The sequence below is a fragment of the Megalops cyprinoides genome, chromosome 7 (assembly GCF_013368585.1).
Source record: "Megalops cyprinoides isolate fMegCyp1 chromosome 7, fMegCyp1.pri, whole genome shotgun sequence".
NCBI lineage: Eukaryota > Metazoa > Chordata > Actinopteri > Elopiformes > Megalopidae > Megalops > Megalops cyprinoides.
The window spans coordinates 24,102,486-24,129,204 of record NC_050589.1 but is presented as its reverse complement, the minus strand read 5'-3'; the positions used below and the strand labels follow the sequence as shown (position 1 = coordinate 24,129,204).

Sequence of the window (26,719 nt, the reverse complement as noted above, 5' to 3'; positions counted from 1 at the left end):
CGTAAAGTGGCTCTGACAGGCGTGCCTGCGTCCCAAACGAGGCTCTGGGGTGGGGGTGGGGGGTGCTAAAGGCTGTAAATACACAGCGAGGTGCTCCTTGCACCAGCCCCCGTTAAACAGGCCCCTGTGGTGCGGCTCTCTCGAGCTCTCCCGCCCGCTAATTTACGAGGCAGCTCGTTAACGGAGTGTGATTTGCGTTGCTCGTTTGCACTCCCTGATCTTTCCCTAATGACATCATCCCTTCATAATCCAAGCACCCCCCCCCCCCCCCCCCCATCCCCCCTTCCTCCTACCCCCAATCCCCCCTGACCCCCCCACCTCAACCCTCCCTTTCCTGCTTCAGTTTACAGTTCTTCCCCCTGGCTGGTCCAAATCCTCTGTCTGTACCCATGTATGAGAGGGTGTATCTGGAACAGACGTTCCTAATCTCAACGGACAAAACTGAGAATTGGCACAGCCAGGACACAAACTTAATGGGGGCTGGTGTTGTGGTGTAATTGCAAGGATGGCATGACATTTTTTTTAAATTTCCCCACATGCCCCCCTCTCCACCGACTGTCCTCGAGCTGGCCCTTTGTAGAGCTCATGCTGAAAAGGCGTTGATCTCGACAGACACAAACACAGACAGTCTGAGTTCGGGAACGCAGGCAGCTCTGAGGACATCTGAGAGAACACCAAAGTGGAGCTTTTTCTGAGAGAGGAACATAACCAGAGTGAGGAGCTCTTAGAAGGAGGTGAAATGAGGGGAACTTCAGACGAAGCGTCACAAACCAGGCGGAGAGGGGAGTTAAGTGCTCTGGAGGTGCTGAAATTCAGCAAACAGATATAATCTGACAATTCCTGCAACACCATGCAACAGGCCTCAGAGCATCTCAACAGAGCATGTAGTGAAATGGTCTGGCACAGCTGACAAGAATCATAATGCACCTCGTTTATTCTCAAAATCAGACGAGAGTATCGTGACTTTTGACCTTTTACCCATGTACTGTTTTACACAGCCTATTTGTACAAGCTTCAAGCCTTTTCTGGACAATTCCTTCATTACTTTCTGTAGTCAGAGACACAGCTGATCCCACAGTAAGCAATGCTGTGCATTCAGCACAAGGAAATATAGCGAGACAGTGGATAAGGAACATTGCAGGTCCAAAGCTAGGTTAGGGCACCTCTGGTCCCTTCAACAAGGCATGTATAACTGCTAAGAAAAATGTTGCTTGGGTTGGGCTTGGCTACTAGGATTGACAGAATGTATATGGTCCATTCAAATTCAAAACAGGATCAGTACACTCTTTTATATGGAAACAAATTTGAATTTTCTGGGGTGAACTGATGTGAACTGAGACCATCATGTAAGCAAACTGAAAGAGAGGAAAAGGGAAAAAACAACTCCAATATAAAACAGAGTAGATACCTCCTCTACCCTCTCCAGCTCCATCCCTCCCTCACACCCTCACTCTATCATTCGTTCTCTTCCTCTGACTCTCTCAATATTCACAGACTAATTTCATCCTATTACACTCCCAAACGAATGTATTAAAATGTCACTCTTATTTCCAGTGCTAATTGGGCCTCTAATGAGAGCTCGGAGCCGGACAAATCTGACAGTTCTGGTCATTAGTCAGGACTGGCGCTCGGAGGATCACCTGGAGCCGCGATGTGTCATGGCGCTGCGGCGAGGGAACCTCTGCACACGCGTGTCCCCGTTTGCGACATGGGACCGTGAAACGAGAGTCAGAGACGGGGCGGCGCTCCAACAGGGCCGAGTGGCGCCGCGCTGATCTCGCCCCAGTAGCAGCCTCCGCTCAACAGGGCCCTCGCAGGAATCGAACCCAGAAAATCAAACTCCACCGCTGGCTGTAACCGTGGGCAGAGATTAGAGGCCGGACATGGCTGAGTGGAGAAGGGCCAAAATGGGACCGTGCGATTCAATCCCACAATGCCTCTGTGAATGCTGTCCTGATGCAGTCACGAGCGATGGGTCAGCTTATCTCTGCTCCCAGGGTGCAGGAGGAAATAGCAGTGCACGGTAGATATGGGTTCAGCCAATCAGGCATGGATCATTACATATAGGGCGGTGTAATCTCCTCTTTTAAGATGCTGAATCAGGGAGAGAAAGTGACGGGATGGGTACAGCTGAAATCCACCAGCGCTCAGTGATCACATGAATGTCAATTGGGCTCCTTCACTCACAGCTGTTAAAGGGTGTTGAATTATTTCGTGGCTGCCCCCCTACACCCCTACCCCCAATTTCAATTCACCGATTCTCCATGCACCACCTTGAACTTTTGGGATGGTAAGGTGATTCTGTAGAGGGATTTGTGATAATTGGTGGGTTGGGGTGCTGAGGGGTACTGTGGATTGCTCTAGGTATGAGCCTGAGAGAAGACCCAACCACTAATGCTATTACTATCAAAGGAATGGCTCTGCTCCGCTACTCCAACAGAGAGAAAACTCTTTTTACAGAGGGAGTGGGTGGGCAGCCAGTTCTCTCATCGATCTTTTACAGGAGCTGCTCTGGTTCTCTCATTTCTCTCCTTGTGAGAGGTTTTCTGGTTCTCTGATAGCCCTCCCTTTACTTGTCCGGCTCTGGTTCTCTGACAGCCCTCCCCTCACTGGAGCACGTCTGGCTCTCTGTAGATGGAGGCCGATTCGGGAGGATAGGAGCGTGCGAGTGGCTGCAGTCTAGCGGGAAGAACGATGCATCGAAACGATCCGCACAGCTAGAGAGATCAGGGCGCTGAAACACGCACACACACACACACACACACACACAGGGTGGGCCTGCAGACAGCAGTCACGCTGCCTGCTTCAAACAGACCCTCTCCAGGCTGCAGAGGACAGGCACCTGCTGATATCACACGCTGCTCAGCGGTGTAACACACTCTCCAGCTGCACAGAAACCCCTGGGTCTGCCGCTCCCCTGCGTGGAAACCTGCTGAATCCATCACAGCCAACAGCAGCCTCTCTACTTTATCAGTCAATAAAAAACAATGCACAGCCAAGGACTTATCCAACTACTTAAAAATCAATCACGTCACGCCTTTCAGCAACTTATCACCAGAGTGATCACCTGTAAGTGAGAGAGAGGGGGAAAAAAAAGAGAACAACCCTCCCTTTCACTCTTTGCCCCGCTTGCTGTTTGCAGATCGAAACAACCCGGGAAAAAAAAAAAAAAACACAGTCACAACTTTATGGCCCACGACCTTCCAATTAAATCAGCCTAATGGAATTTTGCCTCATAAAAGATTCATTGAGGGGAGTGAGGCCGGTTAAATATACATCATTTTGGCTAGAGTCCGACAGCTGGCCCCGCAGGACTCAGGCAGGGGCACAGTGACTCTCCCATGCTTTTCATGTGTGCAACTGTCTAAATAAAGGAATCACAGTGAACAAATGAACGGACAGCTCGCTTAACTGCAGGAGAGGCGGGAGAGCTACCTGCCAGCAGCCTAAGGGCATTTCGAAGCCAGGCCAGGACCGAGGCCACATGGGACCAAGGTGATGCTAATGTGGTATTGTTAAGATTACATTAAATCAACAACTGAGAAAGTGACAGCAAGACAGAGAACAGGAGACAGAGAGAGAGGGAGAGAGAGAGAGGGAGAGAGAGAGAGAGAGAGAGAGAGAGAGAGAGAGAAAATTTGGTACATTTATCGCAAGTCTTGTCTGACAAGCAGTTTAGAAGCTGGGCATGTAGGGAGGGAGAGAGCACAGAGGAAGGTTAAAGGTGTAAATGGTCTTTCTTTGACATGGCAAGGCAGGCTTCCCGTTTTTTTGCCCGTGAATAATCTGCCAAACTCCTCACACTGGCTGGAATTAGCTTTCAGCACCACGGACAGCAGACGACTCCGGCCCCATTCTAAAGAGACCTCTCTCCCACAGTCACACGCGCTGGGTCTGCACAATGTGAGCACTGCTAAGGTTGCACAGCGGAATTACCAGTCCAGCAAGGTGCTGCTCTTAATCTTTAAAAGGTTTACTGTTCTACAAGCATGAGCAAATACCCACATGACCGTGAGAAGTTTGTGTTTTGTGTGTGCTTCTGTGCATGCATGTGTTAATGTGTATGTGTGTGTGCCTGTTGGCTTAAGTGAATGCATGAGTCTGGGTGTGTGTGTGAGTGCATGTGTGTACATGCATATGGGTGTAAGTACATGAGTTTGCATGTGCATGCGCTTTAGTGTGTGTGTGTGCGAGCGTGTGTGCGTGAGTGTGTTTCCCTGGTGGTGCCAGCTATCTCACTATTAATCATTACAGGTAGACTGAGAGACTGAGAGACGGAGGGACCTCTGGAGAAACATGATTAATCAGCACATGCTCTGGCTTCATGAGTCATTTCATTATCTGATCAAATGAAGATCTCCTCTCCTCTCCTCTCCTGCTACCTTCCTCTGTATTTCACTCCTCTCTCTCTCTCTCCTCTCTCCCCCTCTTTCTTGCTCCTCTCCCACTGCTCCCCTCGCTCACTTCTCTCTGAATTCAAATTCAAACGCTTTATTGGCATGTCTGTTTCAATAATAATGATATCGCCAAAGCAATCAGTCTTACAATTAGGTGTACAACATGTATAAACAGATTCATAATGAATGAGATAGAGAGGAAGAAAAATCAAAGAAACAAGTAAACAAACAAAAAACAACACTTTCAACAATACTATTAACAGTGACCTTGACAGTTAGTATGGGGATCGGTCAGCCTCTGTCTCTCCAGCTATGGCATGCTGACACAAATTGTGCAGCAAGCGTTGTCTTTTGAAGTACGGCGCCCTTATATCTTTTTCAACAAAGTGCATCTCAAACTCACCCAACGTACAGTGACCACATGGTCTTTCTTCTTTTAATAGCCATGGTTTTATGTGCCTGCCTTTTTCTTCTCTGCATTTTACTTTGTGTTAGAATTTGGTTCACTCTAATCTGTGGTTGTAAAGCAGTGTTGGTCTGAGACTGGTGAATGTTAGTCATTTCATTGTTAGTAACTCTCAGCACCAAACGATTGAGGAGACTCGATTTACTCCTCTCTATCTCTCCTTTTTCATCCTCTCTCCCCCTCTCCTCTCCCACTCTCCTTTCTTCTTGCTTACTCTACTATCCCACTCCCCTTCTCTCTCCCCCTCTCTCTCCCTTGCTTTCCTCTCCCTCTCTCCTCCTCTCTCTCCTCTCCTTCTCTCTTTCTATGCCTCTCCTCTCCTCACACATGGCAGGAGTCTCAGAGCAGGCTGTTGGCCTGACAGATAAGGAGAGGACAGGTGAAGCCATGCTGCAGACCCGGTCATATTAATGTCACAATTATGCTCATTTCCTTAGTCTCTGCCAGACAGAGAGAAAACAGGGCGTGATTTGATGGAGAGGGAGACTGTAGGAATTACATTCATTCAGCACTTAACAAGTGAGGGGAACATGGACCGGGTGAAACACCAAGACTGACAGAGAGCAGAGTAGACTGGTGCTGTAATGGTATCCTCTTTAGACAGACTCTTTCAGAAATGAAAGGCATCGTACCATAGTTCTCATATGGGCAAAAATAGGTTTGTGAGAAACGCATTATCTGTTCATTAGCTGTGCCCAAAGTGTTTATGTAATTTCACTGCACTTCCCAGTGCTGTGTGATTGCTGTAGAATTAGTCCCAGCCTCACAGCCTCATTCAAATGAGCTTTGATAGGACTCCGCTCTCGAGTGTAGAGGAGACGCAAACGTGTGGTTGGAATGCAGAAGGAAAAGGTGGTGGGACAGCGAAGCTCTCATCCGTGGCCCTGAGCGCCCTGAGAGTAGAAGCAGATGTAGTACATTGAGCCCCATCACATCCTGAGCTCCTCTTCTCATTACCAGCATTCCTTCCACCTTCTGCTGTTTCTCCTCTGACAACTTTAACTTCCCCTGTTTGTTCCAAGGGAAAGAGTGCCCCTGTGCTTATGTAGACAGAAGACAGGGGTGTGTGTGTGTGTGTGTGGGGGGGGGGTTGTAAAAGAGGGATGAGAGAGAGAGAGGTCTGGACAGATGTGGACAGCTAGGGGTGTGCCTGTGCCTGTGTCTGTGCATCAATAAAGCTGCTGTACAGTGGACCTTTACAGTAAAAACACAACTTAAAGAAAGGAAAAGGGAAGGGTGCCATGGTAGAAAGAAAGAAATTAAGGCTGTTTATCTCTTTTTAAAAAAAGAGCACCATCTGACTGAAGTAAATGCATTTGCAGTTGCTAAACACCATCACATTGGAGTAAAAAATGTCCTTTGGGAAATATGATTGCGAGGTTTTGATGTTGCTCCACACATGTCAGGCAGAATCTGGGGTGAAGGGGGTTGGGGAGGGGGGCAGCGTCTTATGTAACAAACAGCAGAGTGTATCACAGACCAGTGAGAGTCGGGTAAGTGTGATACGCTCTTGTTACCCATCAACATCTTAACGGTGGAAAAAGTAACTGCTGTGCTTTTTAAAGGTGCCCCTCCCCCACCCCATCCCACACCGCAGTGTCAGGCTTGGCTTTGATCTGTGTGTGATCTCTGTCTCAGGCAGACACAGGGGTTGAGATTAATATCCCAGCCTGGCTCCATTAGGTCAGAATTAGACTGTGTAGCTCTTCATAGTTTGGAGAAGGAACGCTCAAAAACAGCCGTGACTTCAGAAAAGAAATAACAAAAGATAACAAAGGCTAGCCCTTACAGGTGTCAAAAGGAAACAGATCAAAGGCGTACGGAACATTTATACCTCCCCCCACACCTCAAAATTCCCCCGCCACACTTTCATAATGCCCGATTTCCTGTATGAAGCTCTTAAAGATGCCAACCTTTCCAAAATAGATGCCAGGCAAGAAAAAACACTCATTGAGATGAAGTGTGATCAAAGATGCGCTTAAAAAGGAGGTTCTCCCACACACACACACACACACACACACACACACACACACACACACACACACACACACACATACATTATGTGCCAATGAGAGAGGCAGGTTGTTTAATGGTGACGAGCTTCTCTAATCGAATACTGAACTCATACATGAGCCCAGTGGCTGGCAGACACCACACCACATGCATTTGCCAGGACACAGGGGCAGAACTATGTACTACTATAGGATTAGCAGGGGAGATGGTGGGAAGAGAGAAAGAGGGAGAAAGGGAGGGAGAAAGAGAGAGAGGAAGAAAAGGGGGGCCTTTTGACATTCAAAAGCTCTTTAGCAGATGTCTGTCACAAAGTTTTAATAAATCGGAGGAAAATATATTGAAAATTAAAAAACAAAACATCAAGATAATAATATGAAACACCCACCCACCACCCTCTCCACAAATACATCTAAAATACAAGCAGAGCTGTCAAATGTAACAGCTCAAAATCTTATGCAATTTTTTGCACTCTAACCTGCTCCCATTGGCGAAAACCTGACAAGGAACTTCTCTGAAAGATTGCGATGCCAGGAGCAAGACAATAGGATGAGGACAGGTAGGGAGGGAGGGGCTATCTGTCCTCTGTGCGAGGAGTAGGGGCTGGCGCCCCTACCTGCCTGCCTGTGTGCACAATGCGATCAGACTTAGGGAACAGCTCACCTGAAGGAGCCAGTAGCACCTGCGGTGGAAGGTGGGGATGATGGAGGAGTGGACGTAGCAGCCGTACAGACACTGTGGAGACAGAGACAGACGAAGGAGTTAAAGATCACGGCACCCTTGATACAGAGATCTGCACTCCGTTTAGAACACATTGGTGCACCCCACACAAGCACCCCCACAAAATCAAACAGGAGCATCTTGGCAGAAGTTACTGCAGGGAGCGGTGAGCACACACAAACACACACACACACACACACACACACACACACAGGATAAAAACCTTCAGCACTTCTCAGGTCCATCCGGAGAGAGTTCACCACAGCAAGATAGAGGTCTACTTCCATGCATTCCCCCAGCCGGCCCATGACTACCTTCGTAACCAAGCACTATGTTATTAATATCCTTATCGTAAACAGATAATACAGTGCCCAGGGGCACACTACCATAGACAGAGAGAGAGAGAGAGAGAGAGAGAGAGAGCGAGCCAACTTTGGCTGATAACAGCTGAGAGATTCTGCCAAAGAAGCCAGGTGCCATTTTTCATGGAGAAACAGAAGGCAAGGAGAACGCTCACTGCATAGAATCTCCCGCTGATCTTACTCTCACAGCAGCAGATCCTATGCTGTAGCAATCAAAATATAAGGGTGTATCTTTGGGCTCCTGGAGGTCAGCTAAAAAAGGGCAAGAAAGGAACTGAAGCAAACAACCAGGAAATGCTGTTGAGTCTCTAGGTTTGCCAGTTTCGCTTCTGATAAAAGTCAAGGCATGTTTTTTTCCTCAAATAAAATCTTTGAAAATTGCACCACGGACAGCACACAGTATAAAGCATTCATTTTTTCCAGAATTGATTACAAACAAAAGCACACACACACACACACACACACACACACACACTTGCGCTTATGTGTGTTTGTTTGCATGTGTATGTCCTGGTGAGAAATTAAAGGCTTAAACTCAGCAAGCTCTTCTTGTTTAGTAAAAACCTAAATTAAAAGCAGAGCCTGCAGAGGATGTCTGTTAGAATAAACACTCATTTGCGAACATCAAACAGCCCTGATTAATTATACCATGTATATGTGAGCCACACAGAGCCCAGCGTCAACCAGACAACCAGACAGGGCCGTTTCACTCTCATATATACGCACACATAATGCACATGCACACACACACACACACACACAGGCACACACACATACAAACACATGTACACACACGGGCACAGACACAGACACACACAGGCAGACATACACACACACACACACACACACACACACACACAAACACAGACACACATACAAACACATGCACACACACACACACACACACACACACACACATTTCAAAGGCTCCTGTCTGTTTTAATCAATTCTTGCACAATCCTTCAATGTGATTGAGGCCTGCATAGTCAAACACACTTTTTCCTGGTTACCACCATTGTAGCTCCATGTTCCCACATCCATGTTCCCACATACAGTTTGCGCTATTTCAGCTGCTGACTTGTGAGGTAAGAGTGCAGTGAGGACACTATGCCTGGGTCAAAGTGCCTGTTGAGATGCTGTACACTGTCTGGGATGCCTCTCAGGCTGTAAAAGGCAATGATCCGCAGCCACATGGCCAAAGTCCACCCATCACACCCAGATTACAGCTGTTCTTCCATGCGCCACTGTTTCCTCTCTGCTACTGGGTGGTTATAGGATCTTAAATCTCCATGAACTTCACAGTGGCTGGAGTTACCTTGAGCTGTTGACCTTTGACCCACATGAGCCAATTAAAAAAGCTTTGCTGACAACAGAATAACATTTCAATCAGTTAACTTCAGTAAATCACTAATTCTTGCTTGTAGTAGCTACACCCCTTTTTGCCCATCACTAGCACCGGTTACACACAAAGCCTTTATAGAGATCTCTCATGATTGGCACACCCCTCCACCAATAAGGAATGGGATCATTGGCCCTCCTGACATAGGCCTGGTCAGCAGTATTGGCAGGTGGTTTTCCAGCTGGCCTCTGGGCTGACCCGGCTTATGTTTGCGCTCACAGGCGTAGGCCCGTGGCGTGTCTGGCAGTGTAAGCCCTTCCTCACTGCTCTGGGTGTGAAGTGAATACATTACTGAGCTCCCCCTCTCCGCCTCTGTTTACCCGACTGAAGAATCGCAGAGGAAAAGAGAGCGACACAAACAGAGGAAGGGAAGGAGAGCAAACAGATGCACCTATTTATGCAGACAAAGGAATGAATACGCAGCTAGTATGCATGTCACACGCTTTCTCCGCAACTGACAGGCAGACGCACAGACCATAAACACACACACACACACACACACACACACACACATACACACACATTCACACACACAAACACACTCAATGCAGACGCGCTGATCAGTAATTCAGGACGTACATCATTTACTCCTGTTACTGACGCGCTCTCATGACTGTGGCGCAGTATGACAAAGTGACACCAACAGAAGCCATTATTTGCTGTCTGCGGACTGTGACAGACGACAGCTCATCACACCGCAAGCAATTAAAGCGTAATTACGCCCTCCCCCCTATAAGACGAGCCTCTTTTACACCTGAGAGCGTGGGCGCTCTCAGAGAGAAAAAAAAAACCACCCCCTCGCAGGCTGCAAGGACTCGGCGCCAAGGCGCAACGGAGGAGCATCTCTTAGCCTCTGTGTGGGAGATTTACAATGCCCCACGTCCGTATTGCATTCACCTCTTGTCTCACTGTAGCCAGAAAGCAGCGGCAATGCATATCCTCCAAAGGAAACACTGGTGAGGAAAATTAAGAGGACTCAGAGGAGACAGGGAAAGAGGATATATAGACAGTGCGTATCAGCGTGATGGTGGAGGTGTCAGCGCATGTTAAAGCTCACTGGCTGGCAGTGTGGCCAGGACTGTTGAAACGACCAGTGAGTGGGAGCGTGGTAGAGGCCTAAACACGACACACAGAGATGACAGTGCAAACGTGACCCCCCTCCCACCAAAAAAAAAAAAAAATCCAACTGAAAGATGACAGTCCAGGCATCTCTGGGGGAGGCGTCAGCCAGCCCCCATCCATCTCTGTCCCACAGATGGTAGACAGAGGCCTGACACCCTGACGGAGAGGGGAAACTCTCTCATTAGCTCATAATGATGTGTGAAGCCGCTCTTAATCAGACAATGGCAGATTATTTATGTTGCCAATTTGGTGTTTGCCAGCGTGACAATGCTGTCTGACTGTCAGCTTCGAATGGGCCAGCGGATCAGTGCAGCAGAAGAGAACCTGTCTCCTGGGTGACAGCGAACGCTAACCCTCCACACGCACAGATACACTCACACACCTGTCAGCCTGTCCATCCACCTTATTGCCAGGGGCAACCTGGAGCTGCTGGTTTGGCTGTATAAACAGGAGGCGTGCCATTTTGCTGCTCACGTGTGCAGTACAGGTATGTTCTGACTGTCACTCACATCACTGGCATACCCAGGCAGCTCCTAGCAGGAGAACATACAGTATATGGCCTGGGGAGTGAAGTACTGTTGCAGGGAAAAGCAATGGTGCTCACATGTGGGATGTGCCATCACCTTAAAATAAACACAGCTTTGCCCAGGGGATGCTTCATCATTACCATCACCATCAGTGTAGCAATAACAATAATAAAACCAATAATACTACTATTACTACTGCTGCTCATAATAGTAATAGTAATAACGTACGCTGTTGTTGCTGTTTCTATTACTCATCCACCACCTGGTGGAATGATGTGAGTGGGGATGAACAGGAAGTGCTCAGAAGGTAGGTACTAATACCTATCCAGCAGGGGGAGCCAGCTTTCGGTTTTCCTTTGACCCTGCACCTTCAATGCTATTGTAACAGTTCTCACTTGTGCAGACATCGTATGAAAAATGCAGTGAATTTATATGTGCTACAGAACAATATGTGCTGGTAAGCACCCCCCCCCCCCCCGGCCCAGATGTGACAGGACACAGAAACCAGGGATTACTATTACAGTAAATTAATCGAAAGTGCCTAAGAGCAATTAAAGAATAAACAAATAAATAACAAAACAAAACAAGGTTTGAACTAGAAATGAAAGAGTTATGGTAATTCCACTTCTAAAAATACTGCCCATATTGTAAACAAACAAAAACAGTTTGATAACCCAGCCCTGAAGAGGAAAATTAATGACTTGCGCTAGACCAGTAAACATATGCATCTTGAAATGAGAGGAAAACAATAAAGTATGGAAAAAATAATGTGAAATGCAGACAAAAAACTTCCCGGAACAAAGAAATGAAATAATCTGTGGCAAAGAGACAGAGTGAGAGACGGAGGAACAAAGGCAGAATAAAGCGATGTGTTAAAGATGGAGGGAATAGGTGTGTAGAGAGTGTGTGTGTGTGTATGTGTGTGTGTGTGGGGGGGGGGGGGGGGGGGGGGGGTGTGCGCATGTCTGTGTGTGTGTGCCTGCATGCTGGGGAGCGGGAGGGGTCGCAGAGGTGGGCAGGCTCTTGTGTGCAACCTCCCCGACTGAAGACACAGTATCTGTTGATGCTAATGCCAAGCTGCTGGGCTAGGGGCCAAAGGCATTAAGTGGAATGGAATTCCTCCAAACTGGCTTTAATCAGCAGCTTTTTAAGGTTAGGATTACTTTCCCCTCTCTCCTCCAGCCTGCCAGCCAAGGTGAAAGCTGACGAGAGCAGTGGCTCATGTGATTGGACGAAAAGGTGATGGTGGCCCTGGGCGTAGAGGAGGACCGTGGTGCCTGCTGCTGTGGTTTACCTGAGCTGAACAGGTAAGTGTAGGACACATAAATAACAAGCAACTAAAAACTGCAAAAAATCAGTCGCAAATTCTTGGTTGTTTTCTTGTTAGTTGTTTCCCTGCCAAAATATTCATTGAAATCATAATCATAGTGTCTGGCCAGCCGCTTTGGCCCCAACCTATGAGACTCATCACCACATTAGTGTCTAGTCTTTGTAATCTTCTGTCTTTATTCATCAAAGCTACCTATTCCTTTAATGTTGGCTTCTTTTTATACCTGTTATTGTGATTGCATTTCTATTTGTGTTAGCATGTTCATATTGCCGCTGTGAAGGTTCTGATCACTGCGACATACATCTTCACTTTCAGTTCACCTGGCTTTGGCAGCTCTGCATTTTGTGAAGTCGCGCCAACAAAATTCATCTTGAATTTGAGTTTGAATTTGATCTTGATCACTGTCGGCCAAAAGAAACTAGTCTCCCTTCCACAACGGACTTGATTCAGCTTCACGGCACGCTCTATCAGGACGCCGACACTGACGCCAAAGCTCATAGGGGCTTTGTTAGCAGACGCGTGGCAATGAAACTGTGTCGAAACGAGCAGAAAGCAAGGCTTTCCTGCCCATCTGTTTCACACACGCTGTTCAATCTGACACGGGGACCACACTCCTCTCTGTTTCAACAGAAAGTGATTATGCACAGGTATCGGAAGTGAAAGCCACAATAAAATAATGTTAATATCATACCTTAACAGCCAAACTGTGCATAACCAAACTTGCAGAATCAACAATTGTCCTAATCTAGCCTACCACAAAAACATTGATTGATATAGATTTGAAAGATCTTTTTAGAGGATAAGGAGCCAACATAATCCAGCTGAAAAGTGCTTAAAATAGCAAAAGCATTTAAAGGTAGTATTTTTTACATATCTTACATAACAATTTTAATGATAGTGATTTAGAAATAATTTTTGTTTAATAAAAGAAAAAGGGGTTTTGTTTATGATGACAGCGAAAGAGTCTTTCTTTTCTTCTTACTAGATTTTTTAAGGTATATTCATTATATTTGAGCTGATTTTAATCGGTCCCTCAGTCAATATTATGGGATACAATAAACGAGCTCTATTACATATTAAATGTTTTGTAATATTAATATCCTCTCAATATTGTCTGTACCTTGGATAAAAGTTTTTGTCTTCAGACAGAGAGGAGATAACTATGGGGGGTCTTTGGATGGAAAAAGTTTGTCATAATGGACTAAATGAAAAGAGCAGATTAAATGGCTTAGAGGAATGGAATGAATTAAAATGACTTTTGAAAGACACCCAAAAAAGCATTCGCTTAAGAGGTCATTTCTACTGAGCAGATGGGGTGCCTACCGCCCCAGGTGGTCATTGTCCATTGGTATTCTGAAATGCGGCATGCCATTCATTGTAGATCATATATAAATGCAATATATATTTTTTTTCTGCAGACAGAAGGCACTGCTTCTAATGTCATGTAAAAGGAAATGCTGAATAGCATTACCAGAAGCAAGGCCTTTGCAATTTCCCCTCTTTTAAAGTTCCTGTAATGGCCTCCTGTAATATTAATGGCTATATATTACAGTTTACAGAATTATTTACATGAATCATCGTGTTTCGAGAAATGGCTAATTTGACACAAATAGACTTATTAAACATGTTTACTTTTGAGTCAACAATATTTACATGTAGAATCAGGACTACAGCCAAAGCAACCACATTTACACCCAGATATTGTTAATTTCTGCAGCACCTCTGAGCCACATCTCCATGCCTACAGACCTCAAGTTCACTGAGAACGTACACACACACACACACACACACACACACACACCCTGGATTTTACTGGGACATGTATACATCACTTCAGCACATTATCCTCCAGAGCTTGCCTTACTCCTGTGCTTCCTGTGCAGAATATAAAACATGGAACACAGAGAAGAGAACATGGAACACTACCACCGAGCACAGAACACAGGCCACGTGGCATAGAATATGCAGCCCACAACAGGAAACATGGAACACTGAGTACGGAACATAGGCCACAGGACATAGAACACAGAGCACAATATATGGAACATGGAAAACTGCCATAGAGCAAATAAATTATACATAATTGTCTGACATAGAAAGGTAAGGACATTATAAAATCATGACATTGCTCCATTTAGAAAAGGGGCATGGGAAAGGCATTCTATGTTTAGGTGATGGACATCAAAGGTCACTCTTGTGCTGTCACTTCCTGTATGACCAGATCATCCGCATCTCGCCCTGACCAGCCAGTCACCTCAACCGCAGGCTGGACGTGAAAAGAGCCTCAGCACTTTGTGTGTGAAAAGATGAACAGTCACACCATCTGGGTCCTCCACAAGCCAGACTGTAAACAGCCTGCACTTATGCTGGTGCTGTGTCCATGAAGCACCTTGATGTCAAAAATGGCCAAAATGAAGGGCCAGGAGCACAGTCTACATAACCATGAAAGTAAGCAAAAAAAAATCTCTCTGCACACGCCTCTTTAGAAAGTTACAAGTCAATGGCTGCAGCTTTGACAGCAGAAATGATCGATGCGCTCTTTGAATTATCAACAGAACATTTGGAAAGCAAGGGCAGGGTGAAAAAAGGACTGTGTGAATAATGCTGAGACTCTGGATGGAGAGAGAGAGAGAGAGAGTGAGAGTGAGAGAGAGAGGGAGTGAGAGAGAGAGAGTGAGAGAGACACACAGGGAAGGGGAAGATGGAAAGAGAGGAGGAGAGAGCACGTGGAATCGCGGGAGAGACGAGCTGGAGGAAATTACTGTGGGAGTTGGGGAGAGTGTGAGTAAGAGGAGCACTCAGGATATTCAGAAGGGGGGTGTGTACATCTGAGAGACAGAACAGATAGAAAGACAGGGAGAGCAAGAGGAGGGGTGATTATCAGGGAAATGCAAAGAGCATTCCAGACATGGGGAGTCCTGTGGAAAAAAGGGAAGTGAGAGAGAGTAAAAGAGACAGAGAGAGAGGAAGAAGGAGAGAGAGGGAGAGAGGGAAAGCAGAATGAATGCTAACAGGCTCCTAAACGAAGAGAGGGAGCTCCATCCCTCACAGGCTGAGGACTAACAATCGCAAATACATTTCCTCTCGCCCAGACCCCTGTGAGAGATAAAAAAGCAATTTGTATTCTATTCCTCCTCAGCGACACTCAGTCTGTTTCTCTGCCTGCAGATCTGTAAACACAGCCTCGTCAGAGCTGCTTAATCTCCTCTACACAAATTCAGGCTCCAGGGGGTGCAGGGGCCAGGGTAGAGGGTGCTGGTGTGAGCTTTAGGTGAGAAGGGGCGAGTGTGGGGTGTAGGGGAAAGGGGTGAGTGTGGGGTGTAGGGGAAAGGGGTGAGTGTGGGGTGTAGGGGAAAGGGGTGAGTGAGGGGTGTAGGGGAGAGGGGGTGAGTGAGGGATGTAGGGGAAAGGGGTGAGTGAGGGGTGTAGGGGAGAGGGGGTGAGTGTGGGGTGTAGGGGAAAGGGGTGAGTGAGGGGTGTAGGGAAAAGGGGTAAGTGAGGGGTGTAGGGAAAAGGGGTAAGTGAGGGGTGTAGGGGAAAGGGGTGAGTGAGGGGTGTAGGGGAGAAGGGGTGAGTGTGGAGTGTAGGGGAAAGGGGTGAGTGAGGGGTGTGGGGGAGAGGGGGTGAGTGTGGAGTGTAGGGGAAAGGGGTGAGTGTGGAGTGTGGGGGAGAAGGGGTGAGTGAGGGGTGTAGGGGAGAGGGGGTGAGTGTGGAGTGTAGGGGAAAGGGGTGAGTGAGGGGTGTAGGGGAGAGGGGGTGAGTGTGGAGTGTAGGGGAAAGGGGTGAGTGAGGGGTGTAGGGGAGAGGGGGTGAGTGTGGGGTGTAGGGGAGAAGGGGTGAGTGTGGAGTGTAGGGGAAAGGGGTGAGTGAGAGGTGTAGGGGAGAGGGGGTGAGTGAGGGGTGTAGGGGAAAGGGGTGAGTGTGGAGTGTAGGGGAAAGGGGTGAGTGAGGGGTGTGGGGGAGAAGGGGTGAGTGAGGGGTGTGGGGGAGAGGGGGTGAGTGTGGAGTGTAGGGGAAAGGGGTGAGTGAGGGGTGTGGGGGAGAAGGGGTGAGTGAGGGGTATAGGGGAGAGGGGGTGAGTGTGGAGTGTAGGGGAAAGGGGTGAGAATGAGGTGTAGAGGAGGGGAATGAATCCAAATAAAAGATTTCCCACACATGCTCCCACAGAAATCAAATTGTTGATGGGATTCTGGTTCCAAGTACTTCCAGGTACCAGCCTGTCCACTGGACCAGCCACAGAAGAGAGTGGAGGGTGGGGAAGGACTGTACTTTTTAATGAAGCTCCTATATGTGTGAACACATTTCAAACACTCGTGTGTCACGCTCAGACCCACGCCTACCGAACATGCTACACATGCTAAGATGCACTTGGACATGTGCTTGCGATGAAAAAGCAGTAAGCCCAGGATCATCAGCTGTCCTCTACAGAGGTGTGAAACTAGGCATTGAAATGTTATGTATAAAAGTGCCTCACACAAGTGTCTATACTGATTTATTGGTTATCGGATTTGATATAAAAAGGCAACAGCAAAGCAATGGTGTGGGGAGCAGAAAATGCCCACGAAAGGAGTGATCATCTCTTCAACTTGAAAAGCATGTCTCAGGTATTCTGATTCTGGTCATATTCATCGTTGTATTAAACTTTCTAACAAAAGGGAATTTGACAGTTGACACCTGTAGAAATGTGTCATGGTAATACTCAGGGCACAGCAGTATCTCTCCTACTCTGGCCCTGCACACATTTCCAGCCGCCTTCCTCATAAGCACATGACAATCTTGCACCCAAAAGCATCCAAATACTGAGTGAATGTGGCCCTAAGGAGAGGGGCTGACCAACTTAATCCAGCCCCTCCTCCCTGCAGATTTCTCGCCCCTGAATCTACAGGGCCTAGCACCATTGAGGGATTAGCGGGATTGTAAAAAAAGGAAAAGGAAAAAAAACACGATAAAAACTATGTCAACAAAACAACTTGAGTTCCTTCACAAAAACCCCTTAGAACATACGGGTCGTGGTGTCACTCGCGGTGGAGAGCGAGCGCACTCCAGCCCTCTCCTCTTATCTCCTGCCTGTAAGTCGAGACACGCCACACACGTCTGTCACAGAGGCTTTAGCTGCAGCCTTCTATCTCTCTCTCCCTCTCCAGGGCAGCAAGCCCTGGCGCTGGGTGAGGTGTTAAGGTAGGGGGGGTGAGGGTTAGGGGAGAGTCCTGGGTGAGGGTTAGGGGAGGGTCCTGAGTGAGGGTTAGGGGAGAGTCCTGGGTGAGGGTTTAGGGGAGAGTCCTGGGTGAGGGCTTAGGGAAGAGTCCTGGGTGAGGGTTTAGGGGAGGGTCCTGGGTGAGGGTTTAGGGGAGGGTCCTGGGTGAGGGCTTAGGGGAGAGTCCTGGGTGAGGGTTTAGGGGAGGGTCCTGGGTGAGGGCTTAGGGGAGAGTCCTGGGTGAGGGTTTAGGGGAGGGTCCTGGGTGAGAGTTTAGGGGAGAACCCGCAGACAAAGCATATTTTGAGGGAACCAGCTCTACAGAGGGAGAGAGTGGAGAGTTAAAAATATACTAACCTGGGGGGCTCTCTCAAAACTCTTAAAACTCAATACAAGAAAAGGTCCATTAAGCACGACATGAACTTATCTGAGGCTCTCTATCTTTAAGGAGACATGAAGAGACAGAGATTTGTAGCCCCGCCCATTGTTGCCAAGTTTCTCTGACAATCACTGGCTATTGGGACCTCGATTTAGTGCTAGAAAACACCAGGGCGCCTTATGACATTACTACATCTACATCACAAAGTGAAACATTGTGACATCAGTAAGTATGTGCCATGATTTGTCTCTCTACCTGTCAGTCTTCTGCCTAATGCAATAAGAGAAGAGGGGTGGAGCTGAAATGTGAAGCTAATGACAAAAGTGCCAAGTTAGCCCCTCCTCACATGTCTGTCACTCCAAGGGCCAAGAAGAAAGGAAGGCGACTGAAAAGTGACACTTTAATTCAGAGGTCCTCCTCTGCCTGACTGCACTTATTATCAGATGCCTGTAATGCCTCTGCTCTGTTCCTGTCTCGTTGAACCTGATGGCAGTAACCTGCCTTTATCTTCCGGGCACAGCAAGGTGCGGAACCTCACCGACACCCCTCTTTTATGTCCTCACTTTCAGCAGCCCCCCCCTCTGTGACCATTTAGACCATTTACACCATGGTCTCGCATCCTGCTGTCACCGTGACAACCTCAGCTTCCCGGCCTTCTGTCTAAATTAATTGCAATTATTCTAATCTTGTGCAGCATGCTTAACCTTGACCGTGCAACGCATTCTGAGAATGTGAGCTCCAAAGAAAATAATAAATAAATAAAACAAAATTAATAAATAAATGAAACCCTTCACAGGCTGACGGAGGAACGATTTGTCATTCAGGCTCAGAACTCTGTTTGAAGATGGCAGCTGCCTGTGATGTATGTGCAGACATGGGTCCCTGCTGTTGGGGGGGTGTGTTGGCGAGGGCTTTGTTTTTGCAGGGAGAGAGAACAGACAGACAGATAAACAGACAGACAGCTCATGAAGCGAGACAAAACAAATCAGAGGCCTAATTTTAATTGCCACGTGCCATCTTTGCACTAGATTAAATTTTTGTTTAATTTACAAAGAAAATTTAAAAGATTTTCCACCACTGACTCAAACCCCAACTACTCATAACCAGGAAGTATTCTATGCCTAGCTCCTGACACCTTGAAACTCCTTACTTGGAGTGAAGTGTGATGTCGTGTTATAGATCAGTGCTAAGTATTGTGTATACGCAAGTATGATATAGTATTATATATTTGTGTTAAGCATTGTGTGTATGCTAGTGTGATGTAGCATTATAGTTCAGTGTTAAGCATTGTGTGTATGCTACTGTGATGTAATGTTACAGATCATTGTAAAGCATTGTGTTTATGTGAGTGTGATGTGGCATCATAAGTTCACAGAATACTTATGCCACTCCTACAACTGCTCATATAGTTCTTTGCAAGGTGAGAGAAAGAGAAAGGGCTGTATTTTGGGGTTATACTTAGTCTGTCATGCAGACAGAATTGCTCAGAGCTGTAGGCAATCTGCCTTCCACTCCCGTATAGCTGTGATTCAAACGACATTTCTTCATGCTTCATGCTGTTAAATTTCTGACATCTACCTAATAAAAACTGGTAGGACCATGTGATACCTAAGCAGAATTTTCTCTGTCTATCCATTAATTAATAACTGATCCATTACAAAGAAAGTTTATCCCTCAAATAAACACAAAACAAAACAAAACAAGAAATATACATGCATAGAATCTCTGGTTTTATAGGATCTCAAGGTTATGAGGTAATGCCAGCAGATGAAAATAAATGTTTCGGTTAATGTTTTTTTTTAGCGTGTCTGTTCTGTTTCCACTCTCCTAGTGTGGGGCAAGCCCGGTGCTTGATTTATACGCCACACGCACCATTAATCCTGAAACGATGCATGCCTCCGTCAAATAATTGATCTCGCAGCTAGCGTAACTAAATCCGTCAAAACAATGACACCCACCTCCAAAAGCACAGGGTTCAAGGCAGTTTTTAAAAAGGAATCAACATTTTTGCAAGTGGGCACAAGCGACTGATATCTGGGGCCAAATGCAAGAGAGATGGATGGAGCGATTTTGGTGTGTGTGGAACTCCTATGATTGCCACTAGAGGGAGTCTGACAGGCTTCCTCTCCTGTTTGCCGAGGGTTGAACAAAGGTGCACAGGACAAACTTAGGAAGTTCGGACAAAAATAGAACTTATCAGAATTTCCTCTGCCTGCAAGAACATCTTGTTAAAGCTATACAATCATCTTGGCACTGATAAAAAAGTATTGACAATGTAAGTTAAACATTCAAAAACTCACTTGGAAGAATAGACTTGTTGCAAGTGCAATTGTGATGGCTTCTGTTTTGGAAGAAGTTAACAGTCAGCTCTTACTGTAGGTTTCTCAAGTCAGGCATATGCTGTATTTTTTTTTACTTTTTGCATATTGTGTTTATAGTAATAAGTATCTTGTTCAATACCACTCTGCAATAAATCAAAGGAAAATAGACCTGTCATCATCCCAAACCTGCGCATGCAGCAAGTTATCATTAAAAACAAAAGACTGCTCAGATCGTCCTGGAAGCGCATACAAATGAACAAACAAATAAACACACACACAAAAAACAGCCTCATCTTCCAATCAAGTCAGTTCTATGAGCTTTAGGCCCACTGCCCATTTCAAAGACAAAGGAGACGGAGCAACAGGGACCGCTTTCAATTTCACGTTGTGAGGAAAATGGAGAAATGATTTCCATTTATGGATTTAATCTTATTCTTTCAAAGCCCTGTGCCACTGAGGAGATCCTCACAGAAAAGCCCGTCACCATTTCTACACAGTAAATCCTGTGTGCTGCCCATGCTGTTTCAGGACACGCAGTAAATACGCTACTGTGAAGTACTGCCTTTTTTTGGAACAAAGGCTGTTTAAAAAAAAAAAAATCACTGTTCACCTTGATTCCCTGTAAGGTGAAACAGATTGATTTCTACAATAAATAATATCTTGCCTGCTTCTTGTTTAAAAAAAAAAAAAAAAACGAAAAAGATGATCCACAAGGTGTCAGAGAAGAGGACGCCCGATGCTCCGAGCAGATTAAAAAAAAACAAAAAAACAAGGAGCAACGCTGAATTTCCCAGCTCAGCTCTTTGACGTAGGGATTTAATAAAGCCAGAGCTCTTGAGGTTTCTCAGCTTTAAACACAAGTTTGCAGAGGCATGCTGATATTTCCCAGTAGTCATGGAGTGCCAGATTTTTTTTTTTGCACCAGTGTTGATGGCAGGCGCTTTCCTGGTGGAAATCTGCATGCGAGGCGCCAGCCCCCCACCTCTCCACAGGGCCTCTCCTCCACTTGGCAAGGAGGCGCCCAGCCATCTCCATGGCACCTCTCATCCCCTCTGCCTGACAAAATATTGGACTTTGCTTATTTGTTTGCAAGCTGGGAGACTGAGAGCAGCCAATCGTGGCCCCAGCAGCTGCTGGTTCCCCCCGGGGCCCAGCTGATGGCTGAGGCCCCAGTCCTCTGGGGAGAGAGGCCACTGTGGAGGCCCGCGCTCTGAGCCAGAGGGACGGCCCTGGACCTGCTACAGGAGATGTGCTACACCAGCCATAAGCCCAGACAGGTCTGGTATCAGCCTCAGGGAGTGAATAGAAACTAGAGCGATGCTTGGTGGAGCCACAGCACAGCACGCCACATTACATTACATGACATTTGTTTAGCCGATGCTCTTATCCAGAGTGACTTACAAGCTTACATTTTTTACGTCATCCGTTTATGTGGGTGGACATTTTACTGAGGCAATTTCGGTTAAGTGCCTTGCTGAAGCATGCCGCAGCAGTGGGCCATCTGGGTATTGAACCAATAGCATTTTGGGTTACAAGCCCTGCTCCTTACCACCACAGCACACAACATCATGTCTGTCCATGCCCTGCCCTGGCCACTATACCACACCCTGCCATGCGGAACCATTGTCCCATCAGCTATAAAACATGATATAAAAGTTTCTTCCAAACCTGTCAAAAAAATCACCCTCTTCACTGACAGCTAGACAGACAGACAAACTCCTCAGGTAATGACTGACACAGCGAACCCAAAAAAGGGTTCCTATCCCTGAATAATACACCCTGTTAAAATGCATGACGGGACTTCAGTTTACTTTTTTCGATTTGACCGGCCCGGGTTCATAATATAATACTTCGGCAAGGCGGAGAATGAAATCAGCATGACATGCAGAGAGTGTGGAAACTACAGAGGAGCAGTGCTGCAAGTAGACTCTGTCACTGCACATCTCCTCATACCAGTTTAATGTGATATCACACGTCAAGCAACAGCAGGAGAAGTCCTCCAACATCATTAACATCAACCCGCGCGCCAAATCTAACTAGCGCTTCAGCCCGGCACGGCGAGCGACGCGAGGAATGCCTGTCTTTGACTGTGCAGAGATAAGTCAGTCTGCTGCCGTTAAAGCGGAGAGGGATGGGATTTGTGTGACCCTCTGCGTGAGGCTTGCCATCTCACTCAGACGCTTACAACTGTCTCCGTGACAGGAAGACGGCCCGCTCTCAGAAGAGACGTATCAGAAATGACATGTGCCGCAGTCTCGCGCGCTCCCCTACCTGGCCTGGTGGTGGCCCCCACACCCCGCCCGTCTCATTACGTGGACGAGCTGCTCTGGGGCGTTTCTGAGTGCCCCTTACCAAGCGACATTGGGAATGAAGTTTCACCGTGGGGGTTCTGTGACTGCACCACTCTCTGCCTGGGTGGTTTGCGCCTGTCTGTCTGTCCACTCCTGTTAAAGAGCATTCCCCTGTCCAATAGATGCCCCTCAACCACACTGGCCAAATAATCTAGCAGCATCACAATGTATCCAAGTCCAAAACCCACATACTCACTTCCCCGTGAGTGCAGCCAAACGCACGGCTTACACGTTCTACTGCATGTCTCATAGTCCAGCCAGGCAGGGTTGGAAGGAGGCAGGCATTTTTCACAAATACATTGGGCAAAAGCCAACCACAAGCAATTTTCAGTTCTCTGTCTCCAAGCCACTGTTTATATTATTCCAACATGCTGCTTCATTCATCCTTTTTTCCTTTCTGTAATTCATTAAATGAAATGTTGAATCATATAATAAGCAGTTTAGTTTAGATATAGCTACATGGGGCCAGTGGAAATAAAGAGTCTGCAATCAGGGCAGTGCCTGGAACTGTAGGGGTCCTGGTGGACAAAGGACACTGTCCAAGCAAATGCCTGACTTAAAAGTCAATTATTCTTAAACGGAGTCCACAAAATATCACCTTGTATCTTTTATGGTTCTTATTTGTGAGGTGGTCTTTCTAAATCATAACTGAATAAGCAAATGTAGAGTGGAAGAAGGCAGTGCGGGAGCTGAGTGTTTCAGTGCTGACTGAATAAAAAAAAAACGACGAGTGACAATAGAGGAATGACACAGAGGGAGAATGAAAACAAAACAATCAGCTTCACCAAATAGCTTAAATGACATTTAACAAATTCACTGGCCAATATAAACATAAATTGACACAAGGAGCTGAGGGCAGTGAATACAATATCTCTGATTGCTATTTCTGGCTCAAGCCATGGCAAACCACTCTCAATTGGAGTAGGTGATTGAATTTCATGTTACTCGGGACGGAGTAGGAATTGTGATATTTTTCTTGTGGCTTATCATTCCCTCGCCACTTGCAGCCTGGTGCAAGACGCGCGTTACCTACATCTTCATGACTCTCATTTCCCACAATTCACTGCTACCTGTTATTTATATCAAGTCCTCATGGAAACCTTCACCTCCTGCATCTCCTTTCCTAAAATACCGAAATTTGACTGTGTTGAATATATTTTTTCTGTGAATTTCAGGAATAATCAAATGTATCAACGACTTTATGAGTAAAGAGTTTGATACATGATTTACTCTATTCAGTTTTGGAAAAAAGGTCAAATAAAGGTTAATAACCTAATCTGACCTCTTTTTATGTAGAGGGGAAACATAGTGACATACAGAGAATATCTATTTGCAATGTGGATTTGATGTTTTTCAGCATCGTAAAAAAGGTGTAAAGCAAACTGCTGGTGCCCAGGAGGAAGTCATAGAATTACAGAGAAGAAGTGAGACAGGCCTGTGGAGAAACTGGTATATTTTATGATAGCTTTAAAGAAAAGGGACAATACAAATGCTCTCAGCCACTTCCATAAGCCTTTAAAACAGATGCAGATGAAAGTTTAAAAGCAAATAAACAAATAAAAAAGGACTTAATGTTATTTCTGATGCCAGCAGAAATCTGACAAAGCTGTTTTCTGGATCCATAAGAGAATGCCTGTATGAGTGTGTGTGCGCCTGAGTGTGTGTATATATGTGCGTGTGTGTGTGTGTGTGTGTGTGTGTGTGTGTGTGTGCGTGTGTGTGTGGGTGTGTGTGTGTGTGTAAGTGAACACATGCATGCGCATGTGTGGGTGTCAGAGAGCGAGCGTGTGTGTGATAAAGAGAGGGGGATGTGGTGTGATCTCTTGCTGTTAGCTGGGAAGCGATGAGCTTCTGGGGAATACAGCCACAGTAGGTGGGTGATTAAGAGTAATTACATAATTACACAGAACGTGTTAATAAACTTGAACAGAGGGAATCGGTGCTACAGCAATATCCGTCAGGCTCACTGAGCTTCACGTAGCGCACGTCCTAGCGCATTGTGCACCTGTGAGGGAAGTGCAAGTCTCCACAGACGTAACAACCAGCCAGGTGACAGATAACAGGCTCGAACACAGCACACTGACACAGACTAATACAGAAACACTGAGCGCTCTGTGCAAGACGCAACATGGAGGATGAACCTTTCCAACTAGAGCAACGGACTCTTGATGTAAAAGGCCTAGACTTTGTTATGTGCATGAATTTTATAATTTTTACAGCTGAGAAGCAGAAATGGGCTCTGAAATTTGACACAAATTTAAGTGGAATGGTTATCCGCTGCCCTCGTGTCTGTGTGCCTTTTTGCACGAGCGCTGTCATGACCCTGTAATCATGTTTTTTTGGGGAGGCGGCCTGTTCCTGGTTTAAGGGATGAACTCTGCATGTGACTGTCAGGGTCTGGTCTCTGTAAGAGCGGCTCATGGGGAACTGTGGAAGCGGCTCAATCCGGATGAGCCGTGAAGCGCGTCTGATTGAGATCTGAGTGAGATCTGAATGAGACAGACAGAAGTGAAATGAGAGATAAATAGTGGGTTATGAGCAAGGGGTGAAGGGAGAGAAGCAAACAGCGAAGGAGAGGTGGAGGGAGGGACAGAGGGAGGGAAGTAGGGAGGGAAAGAGGACTACAAGCGTAATGGCTAATGGGATTTATCCCTTTTGGGGATAAATTATGAGAACTAATCCGAGAGCTAATGTGTCAGAACATGTCAGTGTTTGTGGGTGTATATGTGTGGGTGTATGTTTGTGTGTGTGAGAAAGTGATTGTGCTTGTGTGTGTATGTGTGTGTGTTGGGGGGGGGTGTGTATGTGTGGATGTGTGAGGGTAACAGGTATTAGACTGTATGTGTCAGGTGTCTGTGTGTGTGTGTGTGTGTACTAAGATGTATGTATGAGGGTGTGTCTTGTTCTGCCAGCTCTTTCTCCTCAGCAGGCTGCAGCTCTCCTCTCTGACTCATCGCCACACTGGACTCTCATGAACTTTTCAACCCGAGCGCCTTTGTCTTTCCTGGGCCTCCTGCTGCTTCCTGACCTTGGCTGAATATCACAGCTCTGTGGCAGGCGGGAGAGTGAGGAAGCGTGTAGGCCCTCTGCTCTCGGTTCAGACAGGGCTTGGTGCACTTCGTGAGTGCTTTTCTGGGCTGTGTGTCATTCGCTTGTTTTTGTGGAGCAGAAGCGTGTGTTGGGGGGTGAAGCTCTGTGTTTCGGGGAGCAGCAGCGGGGGAGGGGAGAGCAGCCCAGGCAGTCTTTATCTCTCCTCAGCACCTTCACATGTACATGAAATCAGGCACGTGGGGCAGAGGTGGAGGGGGAGGGTGAGGAGGCAGGTCTGATGTGAGGAACAGGGGAATTTGGGAGAATTGGTCGGGTGTTGGGGAGCGATCTGTAGGAGGAAGATACCAAAGAAGGCTCAAGCTAGGCCACAAGCTCCTCTCCACAGAGATACACCTGGCAAACGGCACTAGGTCTGCAACAATGCTTTTCAGCACCAGCCTGGAGGAAAATGAAAATGTATAAATGGAAAGAAAGACATCTCAAGGTCCAGGTTGGATAGATTGGGGATTGGCCTTAAAATGAGGGAACGTCTTCGTCATGCCAGGCCTGAAAAATGTCGAGGGGATTTGACTTTTAACGGTTGGATTCTGCTGTTTGCTGCACAGTGTTTTGATAAATTTCTCTCTGTCTGCCCCTCTGATTCTGTGTTCCTCCCCTCCCAAAGCTGTGCCATTCACTCCTCAGCAGCCCTCCACATGAGAAATGCACAAAGGGATCAGTACCTACCCAGGTACTAGCCTACGTGGCTTCAGCTGAACCCACCTGCACTGAGCTGTTGAGGCCTCTCTATTGGCCAGGGCCCTGTAGATTGCCTATTAATCATAACTCTGGCTCCACACCCCTCTTGACTGGCCCCTGCTCTCCATATCCCCTCTTTACTGTCTGTAACACAAGACTATAGCCAAACAATACAAGTCCATGAAAGCACCGTTCCGAAGATCCTAAGACCACTGCAGCCACCCTGCTGGCTTGAGCAGAGAGTGTAAAGGTCTTTTATATGACGGCAGGCCAGGATGTGAGCGTTTTTTACAGAGTGAGGGCTCTGGTGTGTGAGCGTGGGCCGGCCTGGGATTTATGGCAGACAGAGTCA

General features: G+C 46.8%; 1 protein-coding gene across 9 annotated transcripts in view; it reads right to left on the bottom strand.

Annotated features, from left to right (window-relative positions):
• camta1a (calmodulin binding transcription activator 1a) overlaps positions 1–26,719 on the bottom strand; it is a 309,841-nt gene that overhangs the window by 52,547 nt on the left and 230,575 nt on the right. For all 9 annotated transcript variants that reach the window (XM_036532715.1, XM_036532709.1, XM_036532711.1 and 6 more), the window contains one exon: positions 7,537–7,608. In XM_036532715.1, coding sequence (XP_036388608.1) covers positions 7,537–7,608 — 72 coding nt within the window. The remainder of the gene's footprint in view (positions 1–7,536; positions 7,609–26,719) is intronic.